The sequence below is a fragment of the Euleptes europaea genome, chromosome 7 (genome assembly GCF_029931775.1).
Source record: "Euleptes europaea isolate rEulEur1 chromosome 7, rEulEur1.hap1, whole genome shotgun sequence".
Taxonomy (NCBI): Eukaryota; Metazoa; Chordata; class Lepidosauria; order Squamata; family Sphaerodactylidae; genus Euleptes; species Euleptes europaea.
Genome location: NC_079318.1, coordinates 74059997 through 74082193, shown reverse-complemented (window position 1 = coordinate 74082193; position 22197 = coordinate 74059997). Strand labels below are relative to the sequence as shown.

The 22197-nt window shown below is 45.6% G+C and overlaps 1 protein-coding gene across 2 annotated transcripts in view; it reads left to right on the top strand.

Annotated features, from left to right (window-relative positions):
- The window catches only part of MSRA (methionine sulfoxide reductase A), a 504699-nt gene that overhangs the window by 356713 nt on the left and 125789 nt on the right, over positions 1-22197 (top strand). For both annotated transcript variants that reach the window (XM_056853955.1, XM_056853956.1), the window contains one exon: positions 4547-4615. In XM_056853955.1, coding sequence (XP_056709933.1) covers positions 4547-4615 — 69 coding nt within the window. The remainder of the gene's footprint in view (positions 1-4546; positions 4616-22197) is intronic.

The following is a 22197-nucleotide window of genomic DNA, read 5'->3' as shown; positions in this document are numbered from 1 at the left end:
AACATATCATTAGACTCTGAATTTAGCCTACCTAACAGGGTTGGTGTGAGGATAAAGTGGCGTAGAGACCTTTCAAGCTGCCCTGAACTTCTCTTGAGAAAAGTTGGTTAAAAATTAAATACTATTAGCAGATTGGTGGGGAAGGAAGTCAGTATGGTGTAGCCCAATCTTGTCAGAAGATCTCAGAAGCTAAGCAGGGTCAGCCTTGGTTAGTATTTGGGACGGAGACCACCAAGGAATACCAGGGTTGCTATGCAGAGGAAGGCACTGGCAAACCATCTCTGTTAGTCTCTTGCCATATATCAGCTGCAACTGGACAGCACTTTACACATGCACGCACACAAACACACACAATAGGATGGTGTAGTCTCAGCCATTAGGGAGCCTGTTTCTACAGACATTTAAAGCCTCTGGGAACTGCTTTGGACTTTACTGTAAAGGCTTTTTATATCTTCAAGTTAATGGAAGGTTGTTTGAGAAAATTAATGGAATCCTGTGTATATGCTGGACTTATATGTAACAGCAGTGTAATAAATTGGTTTTGAAATAAAACGCAGAAATGAATTTTATTTCATCCAGGCATAATTGAAAGCAAGTATTTTAAAAGCCCATTAGCTAAGGATCTAACAATGTAATTATTATTGATTATATATGGCAGCGACTCTTCAAGCTAAGGGTATTGAGTTCGCTGTCTTGTAAAAGTGAGAACTGGAAGGGACCACGAGGCTATCAAGCCCAATATGAAGGTATGAGATTCTCAATACAGATGGCTGGACTGGCACTGGCAGACTGGGGATGTATGCCTGTCACAGACTGTATTTACTTGGCTGTTCCTTCAACAGCTGAAATAAATCATGCAATCCTGAATGAGGGGGCCGGACCCACATAGGAGCTGGTGTGATCCCGCACCAGCATCTTTTCCTTTTTGCCATGATAAGTGGCACCTGCGCTGGCATGGGGGCACTTAACGCCAGCTCCTGGGAATGGTGCAGCGGCGTGGGTCTTGGGCACCAGCGCTGCCGTGTTCCTGGAATCAAGCGCCAGTGTCAGGGGCATTCTCGGGGCATTCCCAGGGGCGGAGCTGCCTTTATGCAGCTTCCAAACCCTTTTTGGCCCAGGAACGCCCCTTTGTGCTGCCATGGAGCTACGCCAGCAAAATAGGTGGCGTAGCCCTGTGAAACTCAATGGGTGAGTTTCACAGGTTTTTATTTTAAATGCTTTCTGAATTTTCATTTTCCGTCCGGGAAGCCTTTCAGGAGATGGTGTGGCTGCACCATCCACGGCCATCAACTAACTAATCCCCTTCAGGATGGGCTGTAAACACAGTACGAATAGTGCATTTTCACCTGCAAAGCTAGCAACACTGACCTTCATGATGAGTTCTGTGATAAGTTCTTTTTCTCTCATTTTAAAAACACAGAAACGTTTGAACTCAAGGACTAGTGTTTACGTCGTAAGGCTTTCACCTGCTGTAACTCTACTTCTGATCCAGTTGCTGTTGGTGCAGTGTTGTGATGTTTGCGCATTTAAGTTATTCTTAAAATGTTGAGAAACAAATCTGTTTTTATTGACTTATACATGGGATGAATAGATACAGATTTACAATTCCTAGTTTCGTCTTACATGACAGGGATAAGTCATGTTTGCATCAGACATCCAATCATGCGTCAGAGTCGTGAAATGGACTACAAAAGCAATAAATTGAACCAGATTTTTCAATAGTTGAGCAAATTGAGGAGGGGCGCTGAAGATGCTCTTTGCCTTGGGTGCCATTTGGATCAGGGCCAGCCCTATCCGAACAATAACACTTCAAAGAGCGCAGGGATGGACAAGTTGCCTTGTGCCAAAATGCCCGTTAGTTCCGCTTCAGAAGTAAGCCAAGCCATATCATACGGGAAACATTAAAGCCCACATGATCTCTGAGTAGTCGGATGTGGGAGTGGTGGAATTTTTAATCTCAGGACACTGTAATCAGCTACATCAAAGATTTTTAATTTTTTAATACAACGAAATGTAAATAAAATCATTTTTCCTTTTCCTAATATTCCCTTCACCTAACAAGGCGGTAATGCTAGGTATACTGAAACTGTACAAGATTCATGTACTCAAATATTTGGTTATTTTTTTTCTTTTTACGTTTATGCCCCTATCCCTCTTCCCTTCTGTATCCCCCTTATATTTAAAATCAATAAAAAACATTTTTTTAAAAAAAGATTTTTAATTTTATTTTACTTCATCTCCCCCCCCCCACACACACTTTTCTCCCCAGCGAGGACCCAAAGTGGTTTACAGCATTCTCCATTTTTTCCTCAAAATAGCCTTGAGAAGGAGTTTAAGCTGGGAGAAAGTGACTGCCCAGCAGGCTTCCGTGACAGGACCTGGGTCTTCCAGATTGTAGTCTGGCCTGCTAGCCTCCATCCTGACCCACTGACAATTACAGGCCATCTAGATCCAATCCTTAAGGGGTTTTTTTTCTTGCCCCCTGGTGTCCCTACCAATTTTATTGAATGAAGGTCAGGTAAAAAATGCCCTGACCTGGATGGCCCAGGCTTGTCAGATCTCAGAAGCTAAGCAGGGTCGGCACTATAGATTTAGGAGCTATTTGAGAAGACTTGCCTGGCCTGGCCTGCAGAGTACAGGACAGAGGCCTCAGACTGGAGAACAGGGAACACAGGAATGGGCCACCTCCAGATTAGGTCATGGATGTAGAAAAAAAATATCACCCCAGTGCAAATATCCTGTCTTTCTTATGGCAGTATCCAAAGGCTGATTCACACCTCAGACATTGAAGCAGTTTGCTGCTCGTTTCCTTCATATATCCCAGGAAACACTGACTACATTAGTTCTCGTAAACATGTTGTGAACTTCTGCTAGAAAGCTGTGGTCAGTCAGGGCTTCCTAGTTGTTTCCTGTGTCCTTACAGGCATGCTTCCCCTGGAAACATTACAGTGTTCCCTAGAATGTACACACACAATGGATGAAGCGGAAACTTGTCTGATGCATGAAGTATGAATTTGCCTTTCTAGCTAGGTAGGAAAGGGTCTTGAGTAAAGCAGCCCTCAGGGAAACTGTGAAGAGCATCTGGAAAATCAAGAGTCCTCAGTTTTTTGTAAGAGCAGAGACAAGGGGAGGAAGAGCAAATACCTGCGTGAGGAGATTGCCACAACACAGAGAGCCTCTGAGGTATCAAGCTGGAGTTGTTAGATGCCATCCCTTTTCAGCCCCTTGGGGGAGGGAATGGTTTATTTGAGATTTTGCTATCTTTTTGAGGGAAAGGAATTAGACTATTTGAATATTTGTGCACGGTAGTGAGGGGTCTCATGTTTCAGGCCTGCAAAGAGGAATTATAAATAAAGAGGCTGCATCCCTGACCAACATCTTCCAATTCCCCTTCAACCTCAGGGTAACTATTCCCCCGTTTGTTTGTTTTTTGCTAGGGAGGGCAGGATATAAGGTTTAAATAAATGAATAAATTAAAAACTAAATGTAGGTTTGGAACCCTGAAAACGTGGACTGACCCCCCCTCCCCCCACCATGAGAAGATGGTATTACTGGGTACTGGAAATTCACAATGTGCCCATAGCCATTCAACAAACTATGGTCTCTGTCAGTAATGCGAATGGGAAGGAAATCTTCCTACTAGCATTTAAATTATAGTTCACAGAGATATCTGCTGTGAATGGCTTCCCAGAGAGAAAGAGGAAGAGTCCTGCTGAGCAGAGAGCTGAGGTGGAATGGAAATTGGTCAGCAGTCAGTCATGGGTGAGAAGAACTGAGGATTTGATTAGATAAACTCTCTAATGTGACTTCAGGTGGGAAAGAAAATGCTGGTGCGTTTTGTTGATTTCAAACTAGGCCACTGATTGATTCCAAAGTTGATTGGAGAAGTGTTTGAAGTTTCATTATTTGTGTTGTTGGAAACGAAATTAATAATGACTGAAAAAGCACTTCAGCTGTGGTGAGGTACTCCTGGGCAACGTTCAAGCAATGAAGGCAATAGTACTTTGTGAGACTAGTAAAAATTCTGTCAGGCTCTAATGTTTGTTGTTCTGGTAATCAGGTACTCTCGTGCAGAGAATAATCTCTCCCCTTGTTAACACACCAGGCTACTTCTGTTTTTCAAATACCATGCTTTTAAAAAGCATTTCCACAAGCCATGTTAATGCATTTGCTTGGCATTCATAGCTTCAGTCTTTCTATATCCTGTTGGGCCTCTGGAGTGCATTGGCCAAGGATCAGATCTGTTTCCGGCATAACTCTTTATATGAGTTGCGTAGGACTCAGTTTCAAAAACAAACACGCAGAGCTCAAGCGAGCCTAGAGGCCGGCCCACTGGAGTGACGTAATTGAAAGTGAACAAATATGATCAAAAAACCGTTGCATTGATCCATAAACCTTAATGGTCATAATAATAATTTAATAAGTGTCATTATTGCAATTAAACATTTGAGCTCTAATAGTGCTAGATGTTTTACAGAAAGCATAAAGATTTGTGACTGTTGATATAAAAAAATATTTGACAGGCTCATATTTTCTTACATTTCAGGTAAACACCATGTCAATGGGAACCGTATGGTTGAACCTTTTCCAGAGGGAATGCACATGGCAATATTTGGTAAGTTATTCTGATGTTTTTTTATTGTGGGGGGGTCAGATCCAAAGGATTCCCTTCCATTTACAGAGTGACTCCTCCTGTGAGTGGGTGGGTCTCTTTGGATCTAGCACCTATCACCGCAATGCATTGCAGCTTAAAAAGTACTTTGTGGTTCTTCTTCTTTGTTGTTCTTTTATGTCATCATTCACAACAACTCCGTGACCTGTCCAAGGCTACTTAGTGAACTTCACTGCTGAGCACATGAAGCTGCCTTATAATGAGCCAGACCCTTGGTCTGCCAAGGTCAATATTGTCTACTGAAATGGGCAATAACTCTCCAGGGTCTCTAGCAGAGGTCTTTCATGTCACCTACTTCCTGATCCTTTTAACTGGAGATGTCAGGGACTAAACCCGGGACTTTCTACATGCCAAGCAGGTGCTCTACCACTGAGCCACCACCCTCCTCCTCCTAGGGGTTTGAATCTGAATCTCCTGTAGCCAACCCCAATACTTTTGATTTGCCATTTGAAGCACAGAGTCCATGTATGCAGAGGAGATCCCGCCCGCACACAAATCAGCCCCCTTCGCTGAAGTAAATAGGGGATCTCCAAGGGTGCAAGTGTTAACTAGGCATTGAATTACTCAAGGTGGATGTGCAAGGCTGTGGAGAAGGATTTCTTTGCAACTTTAACAGGGATACTGCAGGCAAAGTGAAAAAAGAAAACAGCTAATTTCTAACCATATTATCCGATCTTCTACTAAGTGCTGTCTGAGCAAGACAGTACCTGTGGTCTTCTATGCAGCCCTACTAATCATTTCATTGAGTCTGCACAGCAAACTGGAAGCTGTGCCATGCTAGCAATAGGAAGGTAAAAATATTAGCAGCCAATATTGTAAAAATGCTTGGCTGCTGACACTCAGTCAACTCACATGACTTTATTTGCTTTTGTAGCTTCTTTCTGAAGTGTGGAAGTGCCATTCAGTCTCCTGTAGGGTGCACATCTAAGTTGTATACAGTTCACACTCTCTTTATAAACAGGAGTTCATTGTCTGTTTTTCCTCCTACAGTGTATGAATTCTATACATGACCATTATTGTTAATAGACATACCTGTTCATGTAAACTAGACCTGAATGATCTAGAGATCACTGTTCATGTAAACAAGACCTGAATGATCTAGAGATCTCTTATTTCCTATCTTTCTCCATAAATCACTCAGCCACTGTTTTGAAGTAATCTACATTTGCTCTCCCTAAATTTTTTCTCTCTCTTCTCTTGTCTCGCCCAACCCCAAATACCCTGCTGCACGCAGCTCTCAGTGCTCTTTGACTATCACTTAATAGGGACAAAATCCACCGCAAGCATTTTATGGTGCTGAGGCCCTAGGGAGCCCCTTGGAGAGGAAGGTGACTCCAGAGCTTGGCATGCAGGGACTATTGTTGACCTTCTTTATCACTACTTGCTTACTTTTAAGCCCTATCTGATGCTTGAAAGCAACATTTTGTCAGGGCAAAGACAGATTCAGTTTGTGGCCTGGGAGTAGGGTTGCCAAGTCCCTCTTCACCACCAGCGGGAGGTTTTTGGGGTAGAGCCTGAGGAGGGCAGGGTTTGGGGAGGGGAGGGACTTCAATGCCATAGTCCAATCGGCAAAACAGCCATTTTCTCAGAACTGATCTTCATTGGCTGGAAATCAGTTGTAATAGCAGAAGATCTCCAGCCAGCACCTGGAGGTTGGCAACCCTACTTGGGAGCATCCAGTAGCCCTGAGCAGCAGGTTGAGAACAGCCAGTCTAAAGATGAACAGGCCAGTTGGCATTTGCTATGAACACTTCCTGTAATGATCAGTTGGGCATATTCCCCTAAACAAAAGACTTCTCTTATTCTCAAATTAAATGCCTTTTCTACATATCTCAAAAGCAATTCTTTGCTGTTCATACTATTCCCATCATTATTTACTCCGGTACAAATTGAGAATAAAGGGTTTTGATTGAAAATGTTCCCGGTTTTGATCTGACATGTTTTCATTTTGCACTAGCAGAATGATCGCATGAGGCATGGGGAAACAAAGGCATTGGACGCCACATGCGTTCAAAACACTTGCAGTCACCGTGACATTACCAAGGACAATTTTTGAAGTACACTCTGGTGTAATAAGGGGAAACTGTCCTTGATTGAAGTTGTGTTAACATTCTCTTATTTCAAAGAATCACATCTTTATCTTTTCATATATTTTTCTCCTGTGTTTGTTCCTGGGGAAAAGAATAATACAATTGTAGACCCTGTGGCCTATGTCTCATCTAGCACCTTGTAGAACCTCTTATGCCCTCTTTTATACTCTTGTTTCTCAATGTAGTGGAATTATAATTTTAAGCCTGGCAATATTTTTCATTCATTTTTCTTCTTCTAAGGTTGTATGATGTTTATTCATCTTAAAGCACATTGAGTTTGATCCCAAGTCAATGAGAGCTATTTGAAACAAACAAACAAACAAAAACCTCCAGCTTGTTGATTATCAGTGTATAATAAGAAGTATAGAATTCTTGACTATTCTCCTTGGAATAGTTTTGGGAGGAAGGCACCTGTTGGAGTCAAGACAGGCTTGGATAAAAAATAAATAAATGTGAATATATATATATATATATATATATATATATATATATATATATATATATATATATATATATATTCACTATATATATATATATATATATATATATATAGAGAGAGAGAGAGAGAGAGAGAGAGAGAGAGAGAGAGAGAGAGAGAGAGAGAGAGAGAGAGAGAGAGCGCTTGTGATTTCTGTCCTTCTGGTATTTATTTTTATTTATTTATTCAGGAGGTATTTATTTTTATGTATTTATTTAGGTTATTTATAGTTTTCCTTTCTCACTGGAACGCAATGCAGATTACACAGAATGACTCAACACAATCAACAGGATGGGATGTTCAATAAACAATGCAATAGGATTAAGGTTGTAGAACCACACAGAAATCTAAAAACAGAATTGAAGCAAAACAGTATTAATGTGTCACATTAAATGATGCAAAATTTCATAGTAGGATCCTACATACAACAATCTATCCATAGCAATATATACACCACAGTCCCTAATTATTTATCCAATATTAACTTTAATAAGTAACTGTAATATTTTCCATAGAAAGGCTCAGTAGGTCACATTGGGATTATGAAAGAATTACCTCCTAGGTGAGATTGATAAGAAACTGTGTCCCTGTGCGTGCACACACCTGCAGCTCTGTTGACAGAAAAGGGATGGAAGATCAATTTTACCCCCTACCCTGAAAATCTTGTTGGTATCTAAGGTGCTATTAGACATGAATCTAGCAGGAAGATCTGTGATCGTTGTGCAAGTGGATCTCTGGAAGCAAACCACAAGGTCTTTCTGAGTGTTAGAAGCGTCTCACAGCATACACACAGGGATGTAAAAACATGAAGCTGTCTTGGAACTGAGTCAGACCCTTGGGCTGTCAAGGTCTGTATGGTCCACTCTTATTGGCAGTGGCTCTCCAAGGTCTCAGGTAGTGGTCTTTCACATCACCTACTTCCTGGTCCTTGTAACCAGAGATGTCAGGGATTGAACCTGGATCATCTGCATGTAAACAGATGTTCATCTTCCATCTTCGGTGCAGCCCCACATGTGGGACTGCGCCTGCGTGCAGGCCTTCCACCGGAAACTTTTACTAGCCTTAAACCTCAAAGTGGGGATGCCCCTCCCTTGGCAAGCGGGACCGGCCTCCGCGCCAAACCACCATGTGCTCCTGGGTGGGGCACCCCCTCCCTCCTCAGTTCCTTCTTTGCCGCCACCAAGGATGGAGCTTTCTTCACCTTACCTCAGATTTTCTTCTAAACTACTTCGATTGTGAGTTCTTCTTCAGAGCTGCCACTTAGATCCGCCTAGCCAGCCTGCTACTGTACCATACATTTGGAGAGAATAACCCAGAGAGAAAAGTTCCTCCGTGCCTCGGTCCCCTTGGCCGCGTGCTGAGGGCCGTGATGGCCCCCAAGACCCCATTTAAGTTGTGTCCCAAGTGCGCCACGAAGATCCCGCACTCAGACCAACACGAATTGTGCCTAATCTGCTTGGGCGAGGGGCATAAGGTGTCAAAATGTACCATCTGCCAAGGCTTCTCCACCCGGGCTCGAAACGCCCGTGCTAACCACCTAAATGCAGAACTATGGAAAAAGGCCTTGACGGCTCCTTCCCCATCAGCCGGTTCCAGCACACCTGGAGACGCACAGTCCGTTCGCTCGGCACCGACACCCGGATCCGGCTCGGATCCGAGATCCTCGGATCCGACCTCCCAATCGGATCCGACTCACATTGCTAAGAAACATAAGCACAAAACTAAACACAAGGAAAAGCGTCCCGGATCCGGACACTCGGCTAGGTCAACTACGCCCACTCGGAAAACTCCGGATCCGAACCCATCTCAACCGATACCTCCATCGGTACCAAGGACCCCTTCGTTCCACTCTGGCTCTCTACTTCAATGTTTCTCAGACATTGAAATAGACCCACTGGACGACCCGCTACTGCTCTCGGATCCGACCGTTTTGGATCCGACTCCTCCGGACCTGATCCCTTCGGATCCGAGGAAGACTCCTCAACCTTCCACATCCTCTACTCAGCCAATCATCTCCCCAGAGCTTGGATTGGATTGAGTTTTGTAGATTTTGACAGCTCACTGTGCAGGGTAAACCACTAGTACTGCAGACCCCACAACTCCCTTCGCCCTTTACTCCTTTAACCCCACAGAGTCCTAGGGTGGACTCAGATCCTGAAGATTCTGAGACCAGAGAATCAGTGGAAAGCTCAGAAGGGGTGTCTGAACCATCCCCTGACAAACTAGTGGGCGACACAGAAGCAGTGTCACCATCTGAGGATCTGAAGCTGAGAACAGAACAAATGATCAGGATGGCAGAGGCTTTAGACATCAACATTTCCACCTCAGACAACAAGCCTAAGGACAAGATCCTCAGCCGCCTGTACCCAGACTCTCCAGGAATCGCCACTTTTCCGGTTTTGGAGGGCCTCTCGGAGGTTACAAAATCTGTCTGGAAGAAACCAGCCTCCACCCCACCTTCGTCCAAGAAAATTAAGAACCTATACAGGGTCAAGCCTGAATCAGCGGAATTCCTGATGGTGCACCCTCCCCCATCTTCCATTGTCACAGGGGAGATGCAAGCCAGACAAAGGCAGGGTCAACATTCTACCCCTGCAGACAAGGAAAGCAGACGTTTGGATCAACTAGGGAGAAGAACCTACACCTCAGCCGCATTAAATTTTTGAATCGCCTATTATCAGATGATCATGGGGGGCTACCAGCTGTTCCTGTGGGAAAAAGCGCCCCCATATTGACCTGCTACCTGATGAGTCAAAGACTGCCTTAAGACTCATTCAAGTAGAAGCCACCTGCTTGTCAAAGCAAGAAATCAGCGCGGGGAAGCACGCAGCTGACATCGCGGCCAGGACTATGGCATCAGCCATCACCCTGAGGCGACACTCCTGGCTGCGCACTACAGCCCTCCTGAAGGATACGAGATCTCAAATCGAGTACCTTCCCTTTGAGGGTGGCACCTTATTCGCAGCTAACACTATGGAGTTCCTTACGAACATCAAGAAATACCACCAGATGGCGAGATCACTAGGTGTTATCCCATCTTTCCAACCTTAACGTGACAGATTCCAGCACCGACATCAGAGCTTCGGATCCTCATATCAGAGGAACCAACGTTATCAACGATTCCAACCGTATCCTCCCCAAGGAAAATTCCATCAGCATGGCCAACAAGACCAGCCAAACCCGCTTTCAAGCAACGATCGGCCCCTGGCACACAACAGAAGAATCAGAGGCAAAATACTCAGAGATTCTGACTAACACTCCAGGCTAGCCAAGAGGATCTACCCTTCCTAGATAGCCTAGCACAGTTCACCGAGGCCTGGCACTCCATTTGTTCGGACTCTTGGGTCCTCAAAGTTATCACTGAAAGCTACCGCCTAGAGTTTAAGTTCCTCCCAGTTTGCTCTCCTGCTAGTTCCGCAAGAGACAACCCGTTTCCTGATTTCGCACCCCAGTTAGAAGAACTTCTTCTGAAGGGTGCCGTTCAAAGGGCATCACCACACTGTTCTGGCTTCTTCTCCAGGATCTTCATGGTGGACAAAAAAGATGGAGGCTCCAGGCCCATTATTGATCTTAGATATCTTAATAAATGCTTAAGAATTTCAAAGTTCCGGATGGTCTCCCTGACTTCTGTTATGGAACTTATCACCCCAAGTACGTGGTTTGCTGTGCTAGACCGTAAAGACGCGTACTTTCACGTCTCTATACACCCAGATAATAGAAAATTCCTGATGTTTAGATATGGAAAAGAGGTGTTTCGCTACACTGTTCTTCCATTTGGTCTTGCTACAGCCCCTAGAGTCTTTACAAAATGCATGGCAGTGGTTATGTCTTGCCTAAGAGATCAGAGATGTAGTATCTACCCTTACCTTGACGACTGGCTGCTTACAGCAATCAGCCCCGATATACTGTTGTCCCACCTAGAACTGGTACTCTCCACATGTGACAGGCTGGGGCTAATGGTCAATTTGAAGAAATCCAAATTGGTCCTCTCCCCTAGGGCACAGTTTATAGGAGCTGTGTTGGATTCAATCAGGGGAAAGGCGTTCCTACCCCAAGAAAGGATTGTAGCTATTAAACGCCTCATCCACCACTTCACAAGGTGTAGGTATCAACCAGTGGTCTCTATCCAAAGGCTGTTGGGCCTTATGGCCTCCACTACAGCTGTCACCCCTTTTGCCAGGCTACAGATGAGACAACTCCAAAACTGGTTTATTAGGACTTTTGACGTCTCCCATCATTCCCGAATGCACAGACTTTCTATCCCGAGAGGGATTCTCAGATCCCTTCAATGGTGGCTTTCTGAACCCAACTTACTGAAAGGCATGCCCTTTGGCTGCTGGAGCCCTGATTTCACCCTCACCACGGATGCCTCCAAGGAGGGCTGGGGAGGGCATTGTAACGACCATTCAGTCCAAGGGAGGTGGGAGCCCAAAGAAGCATCCCTACACATTAACATGCTAGAATTAAGAGTGGTACGTTATGCACTTACCTCTTTTGCAGATATCCTGCGAGGCTCCAGGACTCTCCTTCAATCAGACAATACCTGTACGGTGTTCTACATCAACAAACAGGGGGGCACGGGCTCTATTCCTCTATGCACGGAAGCACAGAAAGTCTGGCGAGTGGCCATCTCGAACGACATCCACTTGCGAGCCATTCACATAGCAGGAATACACAATGCCTGGGCAGACTCACTCAGCATGGAGTTCATCACAAATCACGAGTGGGAACTGCAGGACTACTTCCTACAACCAATATTCCGGAAATCGGGGGTGCCTCAGGTCGACCTGTTCGCCACCAGGAACAACAGGAAGGCGAGCAGGTTTTGCTCTCTAGCAGGGAACGATCAGATGTCCCTGGGGGATGCATTTCAGATCACCTGGTAGGGCTGCTTGTTCTATGCTTTCCCCCCCTTCCCCCTCCTGACAAGAGTTCTAGGGAAGATCAGAGCAGACAACACTTCGTGCATTCTAATCGCTCACAGGTGGCCTTGCCAAATTTGGTTCACGGAACTGGTTCATCTGGCGAGGGGGGTTCACAGGCCATTCCCCAACCATTCAGCCCTTTTGCATTGGGGGGATCTAGTTCACCACGACGTGAACCGATTGCATCTCACAGCCTGGAGAATCCTACCCAATCAGCAGTAGGTCTGTCCTCTCCAGTGAGAAAAGTGATACTTCAAGCTAGGAGACCCTCTACCCGTTATTCATATGATAGGAAATGGGAGAGGTTTGACAGGTGGGCCGGATCCAGAGGACTGTCTCCTTATATTTGCCCACTCCCCAGAGTACTAGACTACCTTCTGGATCTCACCAAGACAGGCCTCTCAGTGTCTTCGGTGCGGGTGCATCTCGTTGCCCTTTCTGCCTTTCATGATAGGATTGAGGGCTACACAGTTTTCTCACATCCCCTCTCCAAGCGCTTCCTAAAGGGACCCAATAATTTGTTTCCCCCTGTTCCCAAGCTAGCCCCTCAGTGGTCCCTCTCCATGGTACTCGCAAAGCTTATGCTTTACCCTTTCGAACCCTTCGCTCATGCACATATGTCACTACTTTCTGCTAAGGTAGCGTTCCTCATTGCGGTCACGTCAACTAGACGTGTAGGGGAACTAGCAGCTCTCTGAATCGATAGCCCTTTTCTCAGGATATAGAATGAGAAGGTAGTGCTGCATCCTAGTATTAGGTTCAGACCTAAGGTGATCTCCAGTTTTCATATGGCCCAGGACCTGGTTCTGCCAGTTTTCTTCCCACGCCCGTCTTCCCAAGCAGAGAAGACCCTCCACACTTTAGATCTCAAAAGGGCCATCCTTTATTACATTGACAGGACGAAACACTTTAGAAAATCAAATTCACTTTTTATTTGTTACCAAGTTCCCAAGAAAGGGAAACCCGCGTCATCCCAGTCCATAGCACGATGGGTAATTCTGCAATTAGACTCACTTATAAGCAAGCGAGAATAACATGTCCACTAGAGATTCGAGCTCATTCCACTAGGGCGCAAGGATCTTCCACTGCTCTCCACAGAAGGGTCCCGATCGGTGACATCTGTTAAGCTGTGACGTGGGCAAGTGAGGACACATTTGTCAAGCACTACGCACTAGACCTGCAGGCCAGAAAGGATGCCGAAAGTGGGCAGAGCTGTGCTCCAGACGTTGTTCTCCTAAATCGACACCCACCTCCTGATGGGTAAGCTTGCTAATATCCCACATGTGAGGCTGCACCAAAGACGGAAGATGAAAACAGAGTTGCACTTACCTGCAACTGCTGTTCATTGACGTCTTCGGTGCAGACACACATCCCTCCCTCCTACCCCGCTGTCAACCTAAAAAAGAAAGAAAGAAAAAAAAAAAAAGGGGGGGGGACAGAGTTAGAAAAAGAAAAGTTATTTTAGTACCAGACTCTTGGATGATCCTTGACTATGGTTGGCGGTGGGCGAGGAGCACGCGGTGGTTCGGTGCGGAGGCCAGTCCCGCTTGCCACTTTGATGTTTAAGGCTAGTAAAATTTTCCGGCGGCAGGCCTGCGCGCAGGCACAGTCCCACATGTGGGGCTTCACCGAAGATGTCAGTGAACAGCAGTTACAGGTAAGTGCAACTCTGTTTTCTACCACTAATCCATGGCCCCATTTTCCCACTGAAATAAGATGAAAGACCTGGATTGACCACATTTAAGGAGCTTCTATAAATAACTATATTGAAAAACTAGTTCCCTTTTTATCATTTGTTGACTTAAAGAGATTTGGCACATGGTATGGAAGACATTACTGGCAGAAAATAAGACTTGAAACAACTTCTGAAGGTTAAAGCAGAAAGTGCCAAAGAGGACTACAGCTGAACATTGAAGACAAAAGTAATGACTACTGGAGAATTACTCAGCTTTAAGATTGATAATGAAGAAATCAAGTTGTTCAAGATTTCTGTTCCCTGACTCTGTCATTAACCAAAAGGGAGACTGCAATCAAGAAATCAGAAGGAGATTGAGACTGGGAAGGGCAGTCATGAAGGAGCTAGAAAAGTGTATGGATGTGTCACTGGCAAGCAAGATCAAGTGAATTCATGCTATAGTATTCCCTGTTACTATGCATGGGTGTGAAAGTTGAACAATAAAGAAAGCTGACAGGAAGAAAGTAGATTGTTCTGTAAACAAATTTACCAACTTAACTGCTTTTTGTTTTACTCCTGACAAGTAATGTTTGATCCACTATGACATGACTGAGAGTCTGAGACATAACATAAAACCATAGTTTAACTTTACATATGGTTAGTTTGTGAAACCAGGGTTCAGCTTGCAGATTTGACACATGAACACATGAAGCTGCCTTATACTGAATCAGACCCTTGGTCCATCAATGTCAATATTGTCTGCTCATACTGGCAGTGGCTCTCCAGGGTCTCAGGTAGAGGTCTTTCACATTACCTACCTGCCTAGTCCCTTTAACTGGAGATTCCTGGGATTGAACCTGGGACCGTCTGCTTGCCAAGCAGATGCTCTACCACTGAGCTACAGCCCTTCCCCAAACTAATACTGATTTCATTACCTTTGTTGTGTAACCATGGAAAATGATGTCGAGGAATAGACTGTCACAGTCTCTGACATAATTATGGTATTTTGTGTACATGTGCAGAATTAATTCCCTGTAGAGCTTGAACACATCATGCAAACTGAGCCACAAGCTGCAGAGATGTAATGTAATGAAAAGCCTGTGTAATGCAAATGTCCTTAGAACAGGCTGACAGAATTCTCTCAAGGTCAGCTCTTTCAAGAGCTAACTAACTAACTAACTGGTCTTGTCCTTGAAGGGAGAAGAACAGAGCACTTTTCATTATCTGTCAAAAAGATGTAACTAAAATCACCTTTTCTGACTCAGCTGTCAGCTGAATTTCAAAGGCAGAACAGTTTTGCCCTTCTCAAGGTCTACTGAAGATATCTTAAATGTACTAAAAGTGCATTAATAGCTTAAACTTTGCTTTTTATAACTTAAAGGCATTAAAAATTCCTGCAGTCCTATCAAAGATATGAATAATATGCTTTCTTGCCTTCTGTAACCTTACTCAAGGCTATGTGTTACTGACAGATGGTCAGAAAGTGACAATGTAAGCAATAATTGTGTTTTATGAGTTATATAGTTAAATATTGTGCTACAGATTTCTAAGTAGTCTCATTTAATGCGTATTGCCCTAACGAAGAGGATGGTATAAAAATTAAGTATATAACGTATCATGGAACTCAGAAATGAGTGTTTATACTTTAAGCAAAATAGACTGAAAGGAAAGGAAGCCCATATATGGTCATGGGGAGCTGAGCAGCTGCAACTATGGCATTACTGCACTGCTCCTGATATCTGATAGAGGGAATAAAAGGTATTCCTCTTGATGGATAAAAATGTTGTCTGAAAGTGGGAATAAAAATCCCCCTTCACTCTTAATGAGTGTGAAACAGTATAAATGCAGCCACAGTACAGCTAGAGAATCAGAACCTTCCAAAAGGCTCTCAGAAAAGGCTGAATGGTATGTATGGCTTAAATACTTTACTCTAGACTTTGTGAATTAGATACTTTGAACTGAATCAGAATAATTTGACTGTTATATTTTAGAAGTTGGATTTTAAAACTGAATAGTATGTAAGACTTGCTTTCTTTTACTGCATACATTGTAATACATTGTATTTTGCAAGAGTTTTTATAGAAGTGTTAAAGACTTGATAATCTGCATTTACATATATTTTACTAGAAGTATATCAATAAAAAGACTTGCTTTTTAAAAGTAAGTAAAGTTGTTGGGTCCTGCTTAATCAATGACTGGCTGAATAAGATACCTTCACTTCTCAGTAAGTGAAACATTCTAAGAGCCTGTCATCCGAACAGCACGACCCGCTTCAAGACCAAGATTAAGCCTGCAAAACTCTAATTAAGAAACTAGCTTCAGACCCTGGTTTCACATTCTGGTTGTATGTACCCTAGCCCACTATACTTAACAGAGTGGTTGTGTTTAGAATTAGTTTAATTAAACAATAGTTCATTTTCAGTCTTCGCTGCAGCCCCACATGTGGGACTACGCCTGCGCGCAGGCCTGCCGCCGGAAACTTTTATTAGCCTCAAACCTCTAATTGGGGATGCCCCTCCCCTTGATGCATGGATCGGCCTCGCACCGAACCCACCGCGTGCTCCTGGGCGGGGCATCCCCTCCCTCCTCAGTTCCTTTGCCGCCGCTGAGAACGGAGCTTTTTCCTGACCTCAGACTTTCTTCTTCGAGATTACTTTCGATTTGTGAATTCTTCACTCTGGGCTGCCGCTCAGGGCCTCCTGACCAGCCCTCGTCTAGTTCTTCAACCGTATCCGGAGAGACAAGTGATCGCTGCGGGGCGCACTCTCCATCCATTCGGCCCTGATCTTGCTGACACCCGGATCCAGCTCGGATCCGAGACCTTCGGATCCATCCCCTCAGTCGGATCCGACGCATGTCCCCAAGAAGCACAAGCAAGATCCTCCAGCCGCCCGGGTTTCCAAGCGGGCTACACCCATGCAGGCGATCTCGGATCCGACGATCCTTGAGACAGCACCACTCCCAGTACTGAGAACCCCGTTATTTCACTCGGGCTTCCCGCTCCAGTGTTTCTTCGAGCTGCACAACCCCACTCTGCTCCTACTACTAAACCATTTTCTCCAGCACTGGTACAAGATTGGATGGCATTTTGCCGGTACAAGCAAATCAGTCTGCAAGGCGAACCGCTCGCCCTCAACACCCCGCAGCTGAATTAACCCTTTACTCCCCTTACTCAATGGAGCCCTAAGGTTGACTCAGAGCCAGATGAATCAGAAGCAAGAGCTTCAGTGGACAGCTCAGAGGGCATCTCTGATCCCTCTCCTGATGAGTTGGTGCGGGATACTAAAGCTTCCTCACCCTCAGAGGACCTAAGACTGAGGACTATGCAAATGATCCGGATGGCAGAGGCATTGGATATCAACATTTCCACATCAGACAACAAGCCTAATGATAACATACTCAACCATCTATATCCGGATTCACCAGGCATTGCAGCCTTCCCCATCCTGGAAGGTTTATCTGATTTCACCAGATCGGTTTGGAAGAAACTAGCTTCTTCCCCCCTCCAACCAAGAAAATAGAAAATCTCTATAGGGTCAAGCCGGACTCTGGAGAGTTCCTGATGGTTCACCCCCCCATCCTCTATAGTTATGGGGGAAATGCCATCCAGACAGGGGCAAGGCCATCACTCCACCCCTATAGACAAAGGGAGCAGGAGAATAGATCAGCTAGGCAGACGGGCGTACACCTCAGCAGCTTAAACTTCCGTATCGCAAACTACCAAATGACCTTGGGGGGAGCTATCAACTTTTCCTATGGGAAAAAGTCACCCCTCATCTAGACCTCCTACCCGAGAGGTCCAGATCCGCCCTAAAGCTCATCCAAGCGGAAGCAATTCGCTTGTCCAAACAAGAGATTAGCGCAGACAAGCATGCTGCCGAGCTTGCGGCCAGGTCCATGGCCACAGAGTTTTCCTTGAGAAGCCACTCCTGGTCACACACCACTGCCCTCCCCTTAGAGACGAGATTGCAAATAGAGGATCTTCCATTCAAAGGTGATGCTCTGTTCGCAGCAGGGACAACTGAGTTCCTGACTAACATCGAAAAAGATCGCCAGATGGCAAGATCACGCGGCATCACTCCCTCTTTCCAAACTCAACGAGAGAGACTCCAGCCCCGTTACCAGAGCTTCGAAACACCCTTCCATAAGAGTCAACGGTACCAAAGATACCAGCCATATCCTCTTCAGGGAAAGTTCCATCAACAGCCCAACCAATCTGGGCAATGCAAACATAATTTTAAGCAGAGGCCCACTACTTGCCCCCAGCACAAGGAGCAAGGGCAACCCAACCAGAGGTTCTGACTACCTGAGATGACCGCTCAAGGGGAATTTCCTTTCCTGGAGAGACTGGCCAGATTTGCTGAAGCCTGACATTCCATTTGTTCGGACTCTTGGGTACTCAGAGTCATTTTGGAGGTCTATCGCCTGGAGTTTAAGGCTCAGCCCACGTGTTCTCCCACTAGTTCTGCACGGGACAACCCTTTTCCAGAGTTTGCCTCCCAGTTATAAGAGCTCCTGCTGAAGGGCGCTATTCAAGGAGTTTTTCCCAACATGTTTTGGTTTTTTCCTCCAGAATTTTTATGGTGGAGAAAGAGGATGGAGGCTCCAGACCTATTATTGACCTCAGAGTCCTTAATAAATGTTTACGGATTTCTAAATTCCGTACGGTCTCACTACCTTCTGTGATGGAGCTCATTACCTCTAACAGATAGCCCAACTACCTTGTCGTCCTCTCTTGAGCTGGTGCTTTCCACATGTGACAGGCTGGGTCTCATGGTTAACCTAAAGATGTCCAAGCTGACATCTTCTCCACAGGCCCAGTTCATAGGAGCGGTGCTAGACCCTAACCGGGGAAGAGCTTCCCTACCCCAAGAAAGGGTAATAGCAATCAAACGCATGGTGCAACACTTTACAAGGTGTAGACATCAACCGGTTATTTCCATCCAGAGATTGTTAAGCCTTATGGCTTCCACTACAACTGTCACCCCCTTCGCTAGATTGCAGATGAGAGGTCTCCAGAACTGGTTTCTACAAGCTTTGATTTCCCCGTCTCTCACAGTTACATAGGCTCTACATCCCTAGGAGAACCCTAAGATCTTTGCAAGGGTGGCTCTCTGAGTCTAATCTCCTAAGGGGCATTCCCTTTAGCTACTGGAACCCTAATTTCACCCTAACCACTGACGCCTCCCTGGAGGGTTGGGGGGGCATTGTGGCGATATGTCCATACAAGGGAGGTGGGATGTCGGTGAGTCATCCATATATATTAACCTGTTAGAATTACAGGCTGTACGTTATGCACTTACCTCCTTTACACATTTCCTGCGTGGGCCAAGGCGCTCCTTCAATCCGACAACACCTCCATGGTGTATTACATCAACAAACAGGGGCTCCGGATCCATACCATTGTGTTTGGAGGCACAGAGAGTCTGGTAGTTGGCTCTCTCAAATGACTTTCACTCGAGGGCGATACACATAGCTGGAGCACACAACACCTGGACGGACTCCCTCAGCAGGAGCTTCAAGAGTTGTTCCTGCAGCCGATCTTTCAGGATTGGGGGGTCCCTCAAGTCTACCTGTTCGCCACCAGAGAGAATAGGAAGGCGGAGCAAAACTTTGTTCCCTAGCGGGGAACGACCCGGGGTCCTTAGGGGATGTCTTTCAGATCACTTTTCTGGCACCCCTTTTATGCCTTCCCACCCTTCCCTCTGCTAGCGAGGGCTCTGGGGAAAATCAGAGCAGACAACACCTTGTGCATCCTGGTAGGCCCTTTGTGGCCCCGACAGATCTGGTTTTCGGAACTTATGCATTTAGCAGGAGGGAACTACAGAACCTTCCCCAGACACCCAGGATTGCTCAGGTGGGGCAATCTCAAACACCACGATGTGAACAGACTACATTTGGCAGTTTGGAGGGTGGAACCCAGCCAGAGACGGGCTTTTTCCTCCCCAGTAAAGGAAATGATTCTTCAAGCCAGAAAACCTTCCACACGTGATTCTTATAGAAAGTGGGAGAGATTTCACAGATGGTCCAAGTCTCGGGGGCTGTCTCCCTTTCCCTGCCCCCTCCCACGTAATTTGGATTACCTGTTGGAATTGACCTAGACGGGTCTCACAGTATCCTCTGTACGGGTACATTTAGCCGCAATTTCGGCTTTTCATAATAAGATAGAAGGGTACACTTTTTTTTCTCTAACCCCCTCTTCACGTGCTCCTAAAGAGACTCAATAATTTGTTTCCCCCAATATACAACCTGGCCCCTCAGTGGTTCCTCTCCCTGGTACTGGCCAAGCTCATGCTACCCCATTTAAACCCTTGGTTCACGTACATTTGTCTCTACTTTCAGTCAAGGTGGCATTCTTAGTTGCTGTCACCTCTACCAGGAGGGTTGGTGATCTGACTGCCCTTAGGGTGGATAGTCCTTCCTCAAGGTATACAACGAGGGAGTGCAGCTCAGCCTCAAGTTCAACCTAAGGTGGTCTCGAGCTTTCACATGACTCAAGGCCTGGTACTCCCAGTTTCTTCCCGACCGCAGCTTCTCCAGATGAGAAGACCCTCCACACCCTGGATCTTAAGAGGGCCATCCTGTACTACATTGATAGAACAAAACACTTCAGGAAGTTTAAATTCCTCCGTATTGCTACCAAGGTCCCAAGAAGGGAAAGCCAGCATCCCCCCAGTCCATAGATAGATGGGTGGTAGTAGCCATAAGACTTGCTTACAAAGAAGCGAGCAAGACATGCCCTTTAGAAGTCCGAGCCCACTCTACCAGAGCCCAGGGCTCTTCCGCTGCTCTTCACAGACAGGTTCCCATCCATGACATCTGTAAGGCGGCGACGTGGTCAAACGAGGACACGTTCATCAGACACTACGCCTTGGACTTACAGGCAAGAAGAGGTGCTGAAGTAGGAAAGGCGGTCCTCCAACCATTGTTCTCCTAGATCGACACCCACCTCCAGATGGGTAAGCTTGTTAAAATCCCACATGTGGGGCTGCACCGAAGACTGAAAATGAAAACAGAGTTGCACTTACCTGTAACTGCTGTTCATTGAGGTCTTCGGTGCAGACACACATCCCTCCCTCCTACCCCGCTGTCGACCTAAAAAAAAAAAAAAGAAAGAAAAAGGAAAGAAACGAGAGAGACAACAAGAACATAGCAGAGATGTAAGATTATCAGGCTGATGACATGTTGCCACCAGGCACATAAGGGCCTACTATCCGCTGATTGACAAGGGTCGGCAGCGGGCGAGGAGCTGAGGAGGGATGGGATGCTCCGCCCAGGAGCACGCGGTGGGTTCGGCGCAAGGCCAGTCCGCGCATCAAGGGGAGGGGCATCCCCAATTAGAGGTTTGAGGCTAATAAAAGTTTCCAGCGGCAGGCCTGAGCGCAGGCGCAGTCCCACATGTGGGGCTGCACCAAAGACCTCAATGAACAGCAGTTACAGGTAAGTGCAACTCTGTTTTTCATGTGGTGTCTGAAATGAGCCTTTGATTCTGTATGCCTAGGATGCATAATATTTTCCTTCACTGTATTTAAGGGCCTGAATTGTAAAGCTGAGAAACACAGTACAGAGAAGAACGTATCTCTGCAACATATTGCTTTTGCAGGATTGGATGAATTTATGGCATCGCTTTGACTTGTACATTCTCTTCTTCTTGGGATCGAAGTTCACCAGTATGTTGCATAAATAGAAAATAAGTCTCAGTTTGTCACTTGCTGGACTGACATGTGTGATGACTTCGCCAGGAATCAAATGCTCAGTTTTTAATTTTTTCTTTGTCATATTATTGTCTTTGGAGAATTTGCAACATTCTTGATGCTGCCTTTGAAAACACAGCAGTTTATATTTAATTCCTAGGTTGGCATCCTATCAAGGCATGGCTTCAGGCCAGATCTCCTTAGTTTCAGCAGCAGACTTTTATCCTGCATCTTCAGACCGTATTTCTGGTCTTACTGTAATGGTCTACAGTTTGCTGATCCGCTACAGAGAAGCTGATGGCTCAAACTTCACCTTCTCAGGGAAAGGCAAGTAAAGGGGATAGCAGTCTGTGCTGTGTGTCTTCAAGCCACTGTTTGACTCTGGTTAAGATGCTGGGAAAAGGCTGGATCCTGCCTTTTCCCAGTGGGTTTCTGAACAGGAGGTTTCTCTTCTCTAGGCATCACAATGATTCAATTTTGGTGATCTGAACCAATACTCAAAGTGCTTGAGAATCAGTAGGGTTGCAAACCTCCAGGTACTAGCTGGAGATTTCCTGCTGTTACAACTGATCTCCAGCTGATAGAGCTCAGTTCACCTGGACAAAATGGCTGCTTTGGCAATTGGATTCTATGGCATTGAAGTCCCTCCCTTCCCCAAACCCT